Raw genomic sequence first — 17,553 nt, forward strand, 5'->3', positions numbered from 1 at the left:
CCTTGCCTTCCAAGAGGGATTTTCACACTAACAATATGCTCTTAAAGAAAGGGAAAGAGTTGTGATGGGAAAGGAATGTTCACTCAGTGGCAAAAAAATGGGAGTCCAATAGAGTAGATGAATGCAGAATATCCAAGACACTCCCAGATAAGAATGTGATGTTAGTTTTTGTTGCATGACTATGAGTGTAGGCTGCAGTCAAACAAATGAGATTAAGGGCTCTATTCAATCAGATCCCCTTTAGCCGACATCCGCATAAGCGGCTCCTGGCATAATACCTAAAGTGGACATTGCCATTGGCTGCACGGAGTCACGTTAAGAGAAATCCCATGCAGCAAGTACGAACACTGGAATGTGAGATGTAATCTACACCTCGATTAAGATTATAGAAATCCTCATTTAGTTTATTATTTTATTATTTCTATATAACCTACACTTACTTTCTCGTTCTGAACTTCTAATTCCAGTGGGGTGGGTGTGGCTTCGTGAAAATTATCGCAATGGCAGCTGCTCACCAATTTGACGGCTCCAACGCAGTTCCACCTCCAACGCCGCCAAAACATCCGCTATGCGGGTGCCTGCTATCGGGTGTCTGCTATTGCTGGTTAACGCTTGATCGGATTTAATCTAGGCCTAACTCTCCCCTTCTCAGCAGACTGTGGGCACTTCCCTCAATAAACAATTACTACCACGCAATCAGCAGGTAATAACACTAACATGAAAGGGATCTTTCTGTGCTGTGTATTTTAGGTGTCTGTATTATGAAAAACACACACTTACCTATCAGTGATAACAAAGTCTTTAATTAACAGGTGCAATCTACAATATAATCTATGGTAAAAAAAAAAATGTATTGACTCGACAGGACTAATGAGGATGGTCTTTGTGAATGTTCTGCACACTGATTGGCTTATGTTTGTTTTTGTATACTGTATGTGTGTGTGTTTTTGTCTGAGCATCAATTATTTTGCATTTTATCCCATATCCACAGAGGATGAAGAAGTTACAAATTGCGCCTTAAAATTATCCCTGTTTCTTAGATATGAATACATAACAGTGTTACACTTTGTGTAACTCACTCACTGACTGTAATAAAATATAAAACACAATAGTGAATATGGTTGATTTGATTTTTAATGAGTATTATACAGGTTTTCCAAAGAAAAAATATACACTGAAACAAGCGGCAAAAACAAACCCCACTTCCAAAACAAAACTACAACAAGAGCATAAACACAATGTATAATGTCATTACATTGTACCCAACAGGTATTCAGTGGGGAGATAATAATAGTAGCTGGTATATAAGACATAAAAGTATTTTCTTCTACAATACATCAGAGAGCACCTAGGAATGAAACCAAGAGAAGGTGTAATATTTATCCTAATAGGAGCTTTAGCATTGGGAAACCTGATAAAGGAATTGATGCTGAGATATCGTCTTCAGGTATCGATTTTGGTAAGGGTTTTGGTAGACACTTAACGATACATCAAATAAGATATATTTTCTGAAAATGCTCCTTGATGAAAGAAAATAAAGAGCACATTTGAAATGTTCTCTCTCTGTTTTTGTCTACATCTCACAAAGACCACTGATTGGTCAATTACCAATATTTAAGCTTATGTTCTCTATCCATAATCCATTCTAATAAATGCCCATTGATTTCAGATGATATCGAAGGGGAACAATAATGAAACTAAAATATAAACATTTCAAATATAGAGTTTCTATTGGTTTCAAGTAAGAGTCTAAATGATATTCATATGCAATTTAGGTGTGAAGCAAGCAAACTTATCGACAAAAATCGTATTTACAATATCATCCTTAAACGTTGTATTTACACAAGAGGTCATTAAATGATGTTGTTCAATTCTATGTTCATGTTAATTTGTGAGTTGAAAAACATAAGAGGGAGTTAAATGCGTGTGTCTGTATCAATGCAATTGTATTTTTAAAAAGTGCAATTCCTTTTTGTAAAGTAAAAAAATAGATCCATATTTTGTATATATGTAGAAATGTCGTTCATATAAACAGCACATGTTGCTTTTTCAAAGAGCCCTAAAACCAGTGACTAAAAACGAATGCTGCATATAATTGACAAGCATGAAAATATTTCGGAATATAAATTATTTGACAGTACTCGATACAAAACTGGAAATACCTCAATTCACCAAAGAGAAAGTTTTATCAAAGTTGTTTTATGTGGGTAACATATTTACCGGGCGGAACTCCATTCTAGCATGGGCAAGCACATTTAAACATTTGTCACAATGTTTGGTGTCATACACAATATACTGTATCTCAAAACAATTTAAAAACAAAACAAATTAAGTTGTGTAAGGATTGTAAAAAGTAACACTTTCATAAAATATTTAAGATGAGAACAAAAGGTGTGTGGAACTGATTCCAGACCACACAATCCCAAATACTTCAGGCTTTAAATACAAGAACACAAATACACACGGTAGAGAAGCTGGTATACATAGGCCCATATGTTCGTATGTGAATGTGTAAATATGTATGTATGTGAGCATTGCCTGTAGAATAGCAGTGCTGCTCATGCAACATTTCCTGTACAACCTCAAAATGAAAACATTAGAATTAAGCAAACTGATCGATTGAATGAAGTAAATAGTGGTCAACTGGTGTCCATTGTTTTCAGTGGTTTGTAATACCTTAAAGTGTACCGAGATTGTGTGGCACTAGCAAGAGTTGCATCTGCTGCTGTCATTTCATGAAAACAATCACTCCTCTTTTATATTCAAGTAACATTATGTAGCTATATTTCTACATTTTTAAATAGCTTATACCAAAAGGAAATCCTTGAACAGCTTCAGGAATCTGACTGAGGGCTCTAAAGTCACTTGTGAGGTGTCTTCTATGGAGTTTATTTCTTATCATCTGTAGGCTGTACATCATGCGTATTCATGCTTCTATCCAGTTCATCTTATGAAGTTCATATATTATTATAATAATGTCAATTTCTATCATATCAGTAACCATATCAGTAACCATAAGATGTACTTTTCATACTATGAAAACATCTTGACTTTGCTCCCACAAACATCTTTAATTTGCTGAATTTCTTTCCCTTAACAAGAGGCACAATCCAGTCTGTATCCACCCTCTTGCATTAAGTCTCTGGGTCCAGTCCACTGCATGCGCCTTTAGGATCCGTTGGGGTGTTATGTCTGTCTGTATGTCTCTGTGTTAGTGTGTTGGGGGGTCATGGGGGTGTCCTGTGGGCCTCCCAGCTGAGCCTGCAAGTCCTTGACCACCCTCTCCAGGCTGTGCCTTGCCTCCCTCTCCTGCTGCAGCTCCTCTCTCAGCTGCTCCCGGTCCGCCTCTGCCTGCTGCAGCTGAACCTGCAGCTCCTCAATCTGGAAAGGAACATACACATCAGTCAGGGAGCATATACATTGACTCAACTACAGTTAATTATGTATGTGTGTGTGTGTGTGATTCTTTCTGTATGATATCCTAAGTATGTAGGCTATATTATTAGGATCTTGGTTCTTTCTCACCTGTGTGGAGTACTTGGCTCGCAGGCGTTCAGCCTCACAGCCTTTGTCGCAGACTCGTATCTGTATCTCTCTCTCCAGCTCTCTTTTCAGATGGTCACGGGTCTCATCAGCTTCCCTCATCTTCCTGTCCCACTCCATGTGCAGGTGTTCTATCTCTTTCCTCAGGTTGCGCTTGGCCTCGATGGCCTCTCGAAGACGCCCCTTCTTGGACATCCTCACAAACTCCAGCTCCTGTGGGGTAATTAAAAAATCTATATTCTGTTGTGTCCTAAAGATGATGTCTCTACCAATAAATAAACTGTTTTCATTTTTGTGCCAAAGGTCGGACATTTTGGATCTTGAGTGGGAGGTTTACCTGCTGAAGACTGCGTTTGGCCTGCAGCGCCACCCCCAGTTTCTCTTCCTGCTTCACTCTCATCTTAACAATCTCCTGTAGGAACTTCTCCCTGGCCTCCTTGGAGTCCAGGCATCCATACAGGGTCTGTCTCAATGTGTCCAGCTCTGGGCATGACGGGGCCCCTGGTAATAACAGCTGGACTGGGCCCTCCAGGGGCCTCACGGTGCTCTGGGTGGTCAGGGTCTGGGACACACTGGAGCAGGCAGAGGGAGGAGATGCCAAGGAGGGGACCGATGGTGGGTCTGAAAGACAGAAAAATAAAACATTATGTTAAAGATCCAATGCAGCCATTTTATCTCAATATCAAATCATTTCTGGGTAATAATTAAGTATCTTACTGTGATTGCATTCAATTAACATGGTCAAAAGAAAACAAGATAGCTTCTTAGCAAAGAACAATTTCTCAAGCAATAATTTTGCTAGGGCTGTCTCAGAGTGGTCTGAGTGGGGAGGGGAAAACTGAAAACTAGCTGTTATTGGCAGAGAGGTTTGGAACTCTCTTTCTTATTGGTCTATTAACTAATTTACTGCCTGGTGACGTCACCAGGCAGGTCAAAACTCCATCCCACCAAAACAGGCTGAAATTTCAGGCGGGTCTTTTCAAACAGCTCTTACACTAAAATGGTATTAACATAACTTTTACAATTTCACAGTATTCCAACCTCATATTGTGGAAATATATATAAAACTGAGGAAAATCAAATTTTTGACTGCACCAGGCCTTTAATAGAGGGAAGCCTAAAAAAGTTTTGGAACAGCAGTGACAGTGAGTTGAGACTGTGCTCTGTGCTCTGTGCTGCACAGACCAACCACTAGATGGTAGTCTCTCACAGGGATCAGGCCATCTAACCATAGCCTTCTTCCAATCGTATTAGCTCGGGTTAGGTTGCCTGTCCTTGAGAGTTGGAGTAATTTGTGTCATGGTGCCCTATTTTTCCTACAGAATGTCTGCACAACAGTGTGTCATACTCACAGTCATCACAGTTGTCCACCTCAATCTCCCCGTCAGTCTCCATGTCCTCCACACCGTTGGCTGTGTTATTAGTGTTGGTGTTGATGTGGACAGGTCTGGGCCCAGGCTGTGAGTCTCCACACTGTGGTGCTGGTCTGGAGCTGATGTGCTGGTCTTCCCTGCCTGGAGCCTGGCTGTGGCCCACTGGGGCCTGCTCCTCTCTCTGGTAGGCCAATGGAGCTGGGGCCACATTCGGCACTACAGACGTGTCTACGTTTTTGTGGACTAATCTGTTATGACAAGAAAATGCAAGTTACCTTATTTACTGTATTTCAACAATATGAAGTAAGGGATCATAGCAATGGACAATGTAGTTATTGGCCATCATTACATTAATCCCATAGGAATGTTACAGCCAAACACTCCTTTAGTGTGGTGTGGTGAAATGGATGAGTGAAACTATGACAACATGACTGTCTGTCTCTGACTGACCTCTTATTGTGACTAGTAGACTTCTCCTTCTCAGCAGATGGACTTCTGGGGGACCACGGGCGGAAGGCTGACAGTCTCTGTTTGAGCTGGACCGGTTTCAGATCCTGAAAAAATATAGAATTCATACAATATAATACAGTGAAATGGGGAATTTGAAAAACATCCCTGGAAAGGTACAGTGAAATCATATTTCATAAGGCAGACTGGTTTGTAAAAAGACAATTGACAACTGTATAAGGTAAGGTAACACAATCAATTAGACACGGACTCTGTATACAGATGTAGGATCTTAATTTGATCACTCTTTTGTTGCTGAGAACTTTCCTACACAGCAGGAAATGCAAACGTGTTGTGTATTAAAGGTTTAAAAAGGCTTCTAAAGTTTGTAATTTCCACTTCAAAATGTCAGACTTGATTTGTCCTAATGAAAAATGTATCAACCCCTACCAAAAATGTATGTTAATTATAATCCACATAATAATTCACATTTCCTGTAGCTGCAGGATTATTTTCAGCAAACTGGCTCAAATTAAGACCCTACATCTGTAGGATCCCCCTGACCTTGAAGAAAATCATGAGCTACTAACCTTGTTCGCTGACTTTGATAGAGATTGTAACCAATCAGATTGCTTCTCTTTGTCAGGTGATGGAGAGTGTAGTTTCTCCAGTTTGGACTTCTTGGCTGGAACTGGAACTGGGCTGTGAGACTATATAGAAAAGAGAAAGAGACCATTCATTATCAACATCCACAGGAATCTACTGGAGTGGTCTGCAATACACTTCCTTATACTGTACAAGTCCTCCATACATTCACGTCATTTAGCAGACACTCTTATCCAGAGCGACTTACAGGAGAAATTAGGGTTAAGTGCCTTGCTCAACGGCACATCAACAGATTATTCACCAAGTCGGCCCGGGGATTCGAACCAAGCATCCTTTCGGTTACTGACCCAACACTCTTTACACAACATCCCCTTCAGAGGTGTTTGATACTGTTCATCATCTAACTTGATGGTGTATTCCAGAGAAAACATCCATGTGTCCAAATACTCTCATCCATACAACATCAGCTAGTGGACCTATGCCAGTGTGTGAGGGCAGCAGTAGATGTGTCTATAAGAGCTGGAGGCTCTGTTCTGTGTGTGTCTAGGCTGGGAGTAGCAGACAACAAGGCTGGTCTGGATGGCAGCCAGCAGAGCTACACCATACCGCACCGCACCATTAGGTGCAGTGGAGCTGCTCTCTGCTCTGTGTGGGAGAGAGGGCTGAGAGAACTATAAAGAGCAGAGTAATGGCGCTGGAATCTGATGGACAACTAGAGTAAAATGTTTTGCCAGTGCTGCTACACCTCGGCACGGATCGTAGAGTCACGCAAAGTTTCCTGCTGAGCAAGATGATGGTACTGTTAGGAGGGACTACCTAACATAACGTCTCTCTCCTTGTCTCTCTCTCTCTCTCTCTCTCTCTCTCTCTCTCTCTCATCTCTCTCTCTCTCCTTGTCTCTCTCTCTCTCTCTCTCTCCCCTTTTCTTTCTCTCTCTCTTTCTCACTGAGCAAAGGGGCCACACATAGCGGCATGTTTGGCCATGTGACATTGATCCAGGAAGAGGCAGTGTTGAAACAGGTTGTGTGCAGCTCTGGGACCCTGGCTCCTGTGGTGAGATGGAGTAATCTAGCCCTTGCCCTCAGGTCTGCACTTGTCAGGATGAGGATATGTTTACCTAGGCAGTGTGAGAGGTCTGTGTCAGGATGACGATATGTTTACCTAGGCAGTGTGAAAGGTCTGTGTCAGGATGACGATATGTTTACCTAGGCAGTGTGAGAGGTCTGTGTCAGGATGACGATATGTTTACCTCCGTGTTGTGTCATGCATAAGAATAGCCCTTAGCCGTGGTATATTGGCCATATACCACACCTCCTCTGGCCTTATTCCTTAAATATACAGGGGATGTATCATAAAAGTATATACTACATAGGTATGAATGGAAAATACACTACATGAACATGATCAAAAGTTTGTGGACACCTGCTCATTAAACATCTAATTCCAAAATCATGGGTATTTATATGGATTTGGTCCCCCCTTTGCTGCTGTAACAGCCTCCACTCTTCTGGTAAGGCTTTCCACTAGATGTTGGAACATTGTTGCGGGGACTTGCTTCCATTCAGCCAAACCCAGATTAGTCCGTCGGACTGCCAGATGGTGAAGCGTGATTTATCACTCCAGAGAACACGTTTCCACTGTTCCAAAGTCCAACGGCGGCGAACTTTACACCACTCCAGCCGACGCTTGGCAATCTTAGGCTTGTGTGGCTGCTCGGCCACGGAGACCCATTTCAGAAAGCTCCCAACAAACAGTTATTGTGCTGACGTTGCTTCCAGAGGAAGTTTGGAACTCAGTAGTGAGTGTTGCAACCGAGGACAGGCGATCTTTACGCGCTTCAGCACTCGGCGGTCTCGTTCTCTGAGCTTCTGTGGCCTACCACTTCAAGGCTGAGCCGTTGTTGCTCCTAGACGTTTCCATTTCACATAACACAACTTACAGTTGACCAGGGCAGTTACTGAAAGTCACTGAGCTCTTCAGTAAGGCCATTTTATTGCCAATGTTTGTCTATGGAGATTGCATGGCGGTATGCTCGATTTTATACACCTGTCAGCAACGGGAGTGGCTGAAATAGCAGAATCCACTAAATTCAAGTGTAACACAAGGGGGAGCACAGGAGGTTGGTAGCACCTTAATTGGGGAGGACGGGCTCGTAGTAGTGACTGGAGCGGAATCAGTGGAATGGTATCAAATATATCAAACATGTGTTTGAATCCATTCCATTCGCTCCGTTCCAGACATTATTATGAGCCGTCCTCCCGTCACCAGCCTCCACTGAGGGGGAGGAAGTAGTTGTCAGTCAGGTCTCACACTGCACTGCCTGCCTCAGTCTACCGTACGATGGCACTCAGACTAAAACACGCCACACAACCTTGTCATTTCTAGCTGTGCCTCTGGCCCATAAAGCTATAATCATAAAGCAGTTGTGTTATCACAAGGCCCAAGTGCATAGGGCATAACTGTGGTTGTCTGGACACGCATCTCATGTCTCCCTCCCTGACTCACACATATCTGTTTCCTCTCTAAGTGTCTAACCACACACACGCAGGCGCACGCAGGCGCGCACACACACACACACACACACACACACACACACACACACACACACACACACACACACACACACACACACACACACACACACACACACACACACACACACGCACGCAATCAGAAGCAGCAGACATTGAGGTTAATGCTCAGGGGCATTTAACCCAGACCTCTAGCTGACCCCACGATGACTCGATGACTCGACCCTTCACCTGCTTGTGGTTTTCTAAGATGCGAGGAGTGGCGAAACCGGAGTCTGTAATTACTGCCATTGCTGTTGTTTTCCCAACAAAAGCTTTCTGTCTGGTACTATTTCTACCCTGAGGTTTGCAGCTCCAGGAAGACGTGGAGCCTTAGACATCACAGAGTCAGAAAACAGACCCTCCCAGACACCACAAGAGACCTGCTGGCTAAGTCTGACACTGATCTCACAGGAGAGGAGCCATACTGTCTTTATTTAACACCACCACATCACAGCCATAACCAGGCCACACAGACACAGCATCACAGCCATAACCAGGCCACACAGACACAGCATCACAGCCATAACCAGGCCACACAGACACAGCATCACAGCCATAACCAGGCCACACAGACACAGCATCACAGCCATAACCAGGCCACACAGACACAGCATCACAGCCATAACCAGGCCACACAGACACAGCATCACAGCCATAACCAGGCCACACAGACACAGCATCACAGCCATAACCATGCCACACAGACACAGCATCACAGCCATAACCAGGCCACACAGACACAGCATCACAGCCATAACCAGGCCACACAGACACAGCATCACAGCCATAACACTTTCCTCATACGTCCTCCTAGCCTGGCTACACACCACATGCCATGAATACATTACCCTCACTGGGCTCCAATGCAATCCTAGCCTAAACTACCCAACATGGCCCCTCTTAGAAGGGAGCGAGTGAAAGAGTGAAAGAGGGAAAGAGGGAGGGGGAGAAAAAGGGAGGGGGAGACTTCCTCTCAGGAGTTTGCTTTGGCGAGGGCCCCTGTGGGAACGAAGTGGTGAGTACGAGGGAGGGGGAGGGCTAGGGGAGGGGAGGGGAGGGGAGCAGGACCACAGAGGGAGCACTGAGCTGGAGGAATGTATACTTGAAGGCCAAGTACAGCCTCCTCTTAAAGAGTCCATTCAAGCATTGCCCTTTTCAACTGGCTATTGTAGGATATTTATTTGACGAACCATAATGAGAGACTAAACAGGGCCTAACAGTGCCCAGGGCAAAGCAGACATGCTTTATCTGGAAATTACAGTCATATAATGGTGTGGTAATACAGTGATAAGCTCTCGCTGAGAAAACGTCCACATGGGCAAATCCTCCTTACAGCAATATAACTGTCAACAGACACATAAACAACATGTATTCCAAGTGGACTATCTGACCGTTAGAATAGTATATCACAAATATATCGGAGCTGATAGGAGAATGTTGTTTTAGTTAATTTGACATGATGGACTTGGTTTATTAATCCAACTACAGTCCCAATCAACAAATTACTTTAGCTTGAAGTATCATAGTAAAATACAAACTGCTGGTTGAGAACTTTAGAACGCTGCAACAACTCAAAAATATCTAGGTTCAATTTAAAGTACAATCTGGGTACGATTAATTCCATTTCATCAATCCCGGCTGCTCGTTGTTTAAATGTTTCATGTCTGTCACGCTATTGGCTGTGAAAGCGGTGATAAAATGTTTAATCATTTAGTTATTTGCTGAAGCACAAGCTAGAATTTCAATTGGAATTATCTAAAAACAAGAAACGGGAGTGCACTCAGCACGGCCGCGCGACCAGAAATAGTTTCCACAGCTGAACTTCCCTGGGCTTCCGTCACACAAAACCACAGCATGCTGCATGATAGCATGGCATTATGTACACAGCAACAACACACAACAGTTTCACATTTCAGACTCCTCCCCCTACTAAACCCCTCACTGTAATCCCGGGATCTGAGTGTGCTTAGCAGGGCGCTGTCTCATTCAAGGGCACACCAACTGGCACAGCTCACCCGGGAAACAGCCTTAGTGGGCAGTGAATGAGTGGGCAGAGGTCTGAGCCAGGGCTGGGTTGGGGTGGATGGGGTGTGAGTGGGTGGTCCTGGGGAAGCCTATGGGGCTCTATTCAGTGCTTTATTCAGTGCTCATGGTATGTGGTTACCTCCTAACTGACAGCTGGGCTGGGCTTAGCTGACTGGTGTCAGACTTACAGCTAGGCTGGGCTTAGCTGACTGGTGTCAGACTTACAGCTAGGCTGGGCTTAGCTGACTGGTGTCAGACTTACAGCTAGGCTGGGCTTAGCTGACTGGTGTCAGACTTACAGCTCGGCTGGGCTTAGCTGACTGGTGTCAGACTTACAGCTCGGCTGGGCTTAGCTGACTGGTGTCAGATTTACAGCTAGGCTGGGCTTAGCTGACTGGTGTCACACTTACAGCTCGGCTGGGCTTAGCTGACTGGTGTCAGACTTACAGCTCGTCTGGGCTTAGCTGACTGGTGTCAGACTTACAGCTCGGCTGGGCTTAGCTGACTGGTGTCAGACTTACAGCTCGGCTGGGCTTAGCTGACTGGTGTCAGACTTACAGCTAGGCTGGGCTTAGCTGACTGGTGTCAGACTTACAGCTCGGCTGGGCTTAGCTGACTGGTGTCAGACTTACAGCTCGGCTGGGCTTAGCTGACTGGTGTCAGACTTACAGCTCGGCTGGGCTTAGCTGACTGGTGTCAGACTTACAGCTAGGCTGGGCTTAGCTGACTGGTGTCAGACTTACATGTGCATGCACCATGCTACCAAAACTTCTGAGTGCCCAACTAACTTCTGAGTGTCTAGACTTCAAAATCCTCCCTCATCATTCAGCACTGTCTGCTTCCCATTCTAATTCACATTATCTGAGCTAAAGTGTGTCAGGGTGACAACAATAGTGGATCCTGGGAGGTGAGTTGAGCTGAAACAGCATGACAACACTGTGACATTCTGTACAACACGGCCACACCGTCACCGTACCATATGACACACAGAGAGGGGAGGGATGTCGTGAGAAGAGAACAGCCTTGAAGCAAAGCAACCTTGATTGGATTGTCCTAATTGTCTTTGGGAATCGAGAGAGGTCTGAGCTGAAGACTGGAAAAACTAAGAACTTGTCTGTTCATTACCAAGTAAATGATCATATCTGACCTACAGTATCCAACAGCAGCATGTGTAACACATATAGCCAAGTGGGAGGAGGAAAGGTTCTATCAATATATCCCCAGACTTTCCACACTCCCTAAATGAGCTGTAGTTGACCCATCAACACTGCAGGGTGTCCAGGTCTATAAACAGAGGAACCAGGCAGACTTTAATATCCCTACATGACCAGCACAACAGTAGACTCCTCTCATGTCCCGAGCAGACAAAGACCTGGGTAACTAAGAGGAAGCAAATCCAATTCAGATCAAATATAGCAACCAAAACAACATCACATGTATCCATACTCGCTTTCTCATTATGGCTAAAACAGCTGACCCCCTAGAAAGAACTGAGGAAGGAATTTCACTACAGGAAGAGGGGTGATTTGTTCTTCCAAGAGCTGTAGGCTTAATCAGAACGTGGCTAAAAATGACATGACAAAGATATCATCACAGATGACATGTTATTAGTATGAGGATGTTTGGTATGGTTCTAAGTCACAGATATCTTTGGACATGAAAAGTGTTCTGTGAGTGGTGTATATTTTAGACAGACGTCAAATTCACAGAATGCCTGTCGGAGCAGCCCGTATGGACTGTGTCTGTCCCATTGTAAAATTAAACAGTGCATCATTGGTTCTATGTGAAAATTAAACAGTGCATCATTGGTTCTATGTGAAAATTAAACAGTGCATCATTGGTTCTATGTGAAAATTAAACAGTGCATCATTGGTTCTATGTGAAAATTAAACAGTGCTAGAACATGTACTGTAGTACTGTGGAACATACACTACTGTGTTTGAGTGCCAATGAGGGCACACACACACACACACACACACACACACACACACACACACACACACACACACACACACACACACACAATGTTTTTATGCTTCTATTCACATTTAGCACACTTACAATGTAGGAACAGCTGCAGTGCTAATCAGGAAGCCAGAGGGGATGATGGCTGGTTAACGAGAGAGAGAAAAATAACGTAACATCCCTTTATAACATCTATTCATGTTCTCATAGGGCAAAATGCACACAGACAGTCAATGCAAACCTACTGAAAATCATGCATTGATGTTAGGGGAGATTTGGGTGAAAATGTGAGTTACAAGCCTCAAGTAAGGATTCAATCTATACTATACACAAACAACAATTTCATAGCCTTTCCTGCAGTCAAATGACTAGTGGCCTCATGGGTGGAATGTTATTAATATTTTTCATTATTTCATAATTAATAAACATATTTATTTTTTTAACAGCCGGAAATCTGGTATTTCTATGTCAAACAGTTTTGTTTATTTCAGTCTTCTGTGATGTATATATAGTGTAATATTAGGATGCAAACTCCAAATTGAATAAATTTCAACTCTATATCTGACATGGTACAGCCGTCTTCTTTTTTTAAACCCATTACCATGTGTGTGAGGTGTATACTTTGGTTTCAAAGCAGATTTGTTTAAGACTACCAAGAAACACTGTGTGACCCTGATTTAGCCCACTGCAGTAAAAGGTTATTAAAGAGCCACTGACACATTTCAGATAAAATCAAATCAAATTGTATTCGTCACATACACAGTTTACAGCAGGTATAAAATGTGCAGTGAAATTATTGTGTGCTAGCTCCCTCAATATTGCAGTACAATAATCAATATGAATAATAACACATTTAAAAAAAATTAAAGTAATTAGAAGCAGGTATGCAAAGTAATACATGTATATGTATACAATAGGATATACAGTACAGATTACACCTACTTTTTAGAAATGACACAAACAGATCATATCAGTCCAATAAATCAAATTCAATTTAATGCATATGATGCACAGTATAGATTAGTGAGAATAATTCCACCCAGTTGCAGTGAGAAACTAGGCTACATTATGCATATTAAGAGCCCATCATCCCTACCATCCCCTAACACAGTGGTACTCAAAGTCGGGGGAATTGCAGTGGGGAACCATAAATGAAGAGTACAGATTATTTTATAGGGCAATATACAAACGTTATTGAGAAAGATAATTTGAAAAATACAATCCCCGCTGAAAAAGTTTGAATACCACCGCCCTAACGTCTACTGCCTGAGAACCTGAGTTTCCACAGTCAATCTGACCCTTCAACATGAAAGACTGCCTGCTCTGCTGTAGCAGCAATAAGCACACAACCACCACCACGAGACAGTACATCCAGTGTCGGACTGCCTGAGTTTTAATCCCACAGATTAGCACTAATGCCAAGGCAAAGAAGGCAGAAAGACGATTAAAATGTCCCTGGATAACCTCTCTCAGCAACCCAAACAGTTACAGCTCCAAATACACAGACCATTATATCACATACCAGGTTCCAGGCGATTCCATTAGGGTGTGAGGACTCCCCCAAACAGAGGAGCTACATTGTGGCTACATGACAATACAGTGTGTCAGGTGGAGCGGCTGGCAGATTGATGATGGTGAGACTGCTACTTAGTGAAGTTGGGGTTAACCCTGGCCCTCTGGCATCTGAGTGACTGACAGGCCAAATGGTCAGTCACGTAACAGAGTTAAGTGTGAGAATGACACCCCTGTGTGTCACCAACTGGCTGTTGGACTGAAGTGCTGGGTTCACATATGCTCACATTCACAATGAACTAAAATGACAGTGAAAAGGGATGGAAACACTATATTGTGAGTGACTAGCATGCCTCCTCTTATATTTCACTTTTCTTGCAGAATTCTTCATCACTCTTGTGTCAAGTCCCCGCTACGTGAACATTATGTGAGGAGAAAGTCAACATGAGAAGCAACTTGCTTCCCAGAAACCATTGTGTCTGAAGGAGTCTTAAGGATTGCTTGTGCCATTCCCCTCAGTCTCTATTTATCCTGTCATAGTCTGTGTCTCCCAACACAGCCGCCAATTGGTCAGTCTAGCATAGACTCTAGAGCACTCTGCACATATAGGTCCTGCAATTGGCCAGCTGGCTGCTGGTGCCATCTATTTCAGTTCGTCCAAAATGTGCTATACCATTTTATAGTAAATCATCATTGTAGTGAGTGTCATCTAAAATTCATCAAATACCTGGTTTAGAAATGACCAACAAATGAAATCAACAAAATACAAATAGTAAACCGTGATCAAACATGAGAAGGTAAACCGAGAGTGAAAGAGCAGTACTTGGAAGCTGACCTGAGATTTGGCCTGAGCTGGTAAGCTGAGCCCTATCACCACATGGTCCCTGGCAGGCCAATGGGGAGGAGGGCAGGTGGCAGGTTTATTTGGGAGGAGGAAAAAGAGGATGAATGCCAGGGAGAGGTTAAGAGGTGTGAGGGGACTGGGCGGGGGGATGGGGTAGAGGGGGTCATAAAAACTGTGCGAGAGGGTGGGGTGAAGTTAGGGTCACTGCCCAGGGTCCCATATGATGTCATTTCACGGACACAGTGTCTGCCCTGGGAACTGGGCTTGAGGTAATTGCCTGAACGAAGGTGATAAATCCTAGTGAAATTTATAGACGCCATTCAGGCTGTTCTGTTTCAGTGCAGGCTCCCCACTGGGTCCAAATACATCAAACATGTGGCTAAAGCTACAACACAACAAAAATGCACTATTCCTGATAGGCTACATGAAATGCACTCCAATTAGTTATTAGGTCAGCCTCTGATGTTGAGGCTGTAAAAGACGTGGCTGTAGCTGGATTTGTGTGATTGGAGATAGATATGTGGTGGGTGAGGGGGGACTTGGAAAACAGGATTGGAATTGGTTTATTATTTTGAGTACAACCTCTTAAACATAGTGTTTCTCTAGTGTGTTTCGACAAAACAAACACTCCTAATGGCTCCATGCAGAATGACAGGAAACATTCTAAATGTGAAGCTCTCCACTCAGAGCACTAAGGAGCCCTAGCATGTGGCTGTGAGGCTGAGGGGAAATTAGAGTGCCAGGAAAAAAATACTACTCCAAAAACCATAATATGTGTGTTACCAAGTAACTGCTGACCAATTTTCCAAAATACAGAAGCCCTTTACACTTGTGTTGAAAATGGCAGATTTGGGCAATGATAAGCACATAAAAAGGAACGCAAAGGTTATACAGTAACATGCTATGCATGACGTCAGAGCTCAGGCTGAGCACTTCACAGCGCTGTATGGGTTTTGACTGACAGCGGTTCTCAACTTGAGCACTGCACGCGACAAGAAGTTTCCCCCATCCCTCCCGGTAATTGAGCAAACTTTTCAAATGTTTTGTTATCTGAGTGAGGGAAATGCTGTAATTTAAGCGGAATCAATGTATTTTGAACGATGAGACATTGAGGTTTATAATAAATACTGCTTTGATGTCATACAAGCAAGCCAAACACCGATTCAAATGTGCACTTCACATTTCCGTATCATAAAACCCATGTTATATTCAACGTTTATGATCACTATGTTTGATGTACAACTACAAGATGACATGACGTCATACCCTGGGTTGTTCTGAACAGAATGAGCCTATGTTTGTCTATTGTGAAGAAAATTTGTCGCAGAACACGCACCTGAATGCACTCATGACTCCTTTCAATGCACACCAAAATTACGATCTGTTTCTCTGAATTGCCTCTAAGATTGTATTTTATAACTTAGCTAGCCATGTTGGCAATATAACAAGCTTACAAATGATGCCCACCTGACTCAGATTGTGATTTATAATGGGCCGTTTTTGGATTGCGTAAACAACAACAGTAATTGTGTGATAATATATAATAATATGCCATTTAGCAGACACTTTTATCCAAAGAGACTTACAGTCATGCGTGCATACATTTGATGCAGGGTTGTGTTCCAGTAAAACAACGTGTGCTGCTCTGGTTCCTCAACAGCACAGCTAGGAGAGCTTAAAAAACACCTTATAGTTGAACACTCTTCTTTGAGTCATAAAAGTGCATTGAAATGGCTTAGGAACTGTGCACACTTTGGAAAGGTGTGTGGCCACTTGGAGACACCAGTTAGTCCTCTCACTCAAACCCTTGTCATTTGTCTTGTGTTGCACCTACCCCAAATTATGTTACTGAATGTATCCAGAGTATTTTCAGATTTCGTTATCAACAAATGCAATGGAAAGTACAGTAAATGTAAAATGCATATACAATCAACAGTGTAATGTTTGGATTCAGTCTTGTGTCAGGTGAGCTGTTGTATCCTCATCTTTGGTATTATAATTTTCCCATAATCTCCAAACTGTTCCCTTTCAATTACTACCATGCTTATGCATATGCTTTCCATATTTCTTCTGTAAGAAACATTTCAATTTAGCCTTATCCATATTGGCCAATTCCCACGAGTGTAAAGGGTTAAGGTTTATAGTCTATGTATATCCTGCTCATTTACGCTTGAATTGCAAGATGACTCAAATGTAACAGGGTGAACACAGCGCTGCTTTGGGTGTGTAGTAACATTCGACAGAGATCAAATAGCATTTCACTTGTTTCCACTTGCTCAAGGAATTGGGGATAAAAACAGCCACAACTTCCTCAGATGGCACATTCCATACTTAAACATTTGGCTTTTCTCCCTCCTCCCCCCGTTAACTGGAAGGCAAGATCTGCTTACAAGAAATGTGGGTGAGAGGGCCCGGTCTCGAAGCCTCCATAAAATAAATACGAGTGTTCTAAAATGGAAAGCTAGGGGAGTGGGTAGGGATTGGACGGACCACAGCATCGCTCAATTCATAGCAATGCTCCGTCTGCTTCATGACCCTGAAAATACTTGGATATGTATTTTTCCTGGATGATTTTATTGCACTCTTCTGAATCTGGGGCCAGTGTTTTTCTACATAGCAACCACAAAACAGTGGAGCACAGCTAAGCTCTGACTCAACCAAAAGA

General features: G+C 43.1%; 1 protein-coding gene across 1 annotated transcript in view; it reads right to left on the reverse strand.

Moving 5' to 3' along the window:
- Window positions 1-1,116: 1,116 nt before the first annotated feature.
- LOC121574844 (ski oncogene-like) overlaps window positions 1,117-17,553 on the reverse strand; it is a 44,928-nt gene continuing 28,491 nt past the window's right edge. Inside the window, exons 2-7 of the mRNA XM_041887473.2 lie at window positions 5,954-6,073; window positions 5,367-5,470; window positions 4,896-5,164; window positions 3,881-4,164; window positions 3,526-3,756; window positions 1,117-3,381 (exon numbers count right to left, since the gene is read on the reverse strand). Of these exons, the coding sequence (XP_041743407.1) occupies window positions 3,187-3,381; window positions 3,526-3,756; window positions 3,881-4,164; window positions 4,896-5,164; window positions 5,367-5,470; window positions 5,954-6,073 (1,203 nt within the window). The 3' untranslated portion in view covers window positions 1,117-3,186. The remainder of the gene's footprint in view (window positions 3,382-3,525; window positions 3,757-3,880; window positions 4,165-4,895; window positions 5,165-5,366; window positions 5,471-5,953; window positions 6,074-17,553) is intronic.

The sequence above is a fragment of the Coregonus clupeaformis genome, chromosome 10 (assembly GCF_020615455.1).
Source record: "Coregonus clupeaformis isolate EN_2021a chromosome 10, ASM2061545v1, whole genome shotgun sequence".
In the NCBI taxonomy this organism is placed as follows: Eukaryota; Metazoa; Chordata; class Actinopteri; order Salmoniformes; family Salmonidae; genus Coregonus; species Coregonus clupeaformis.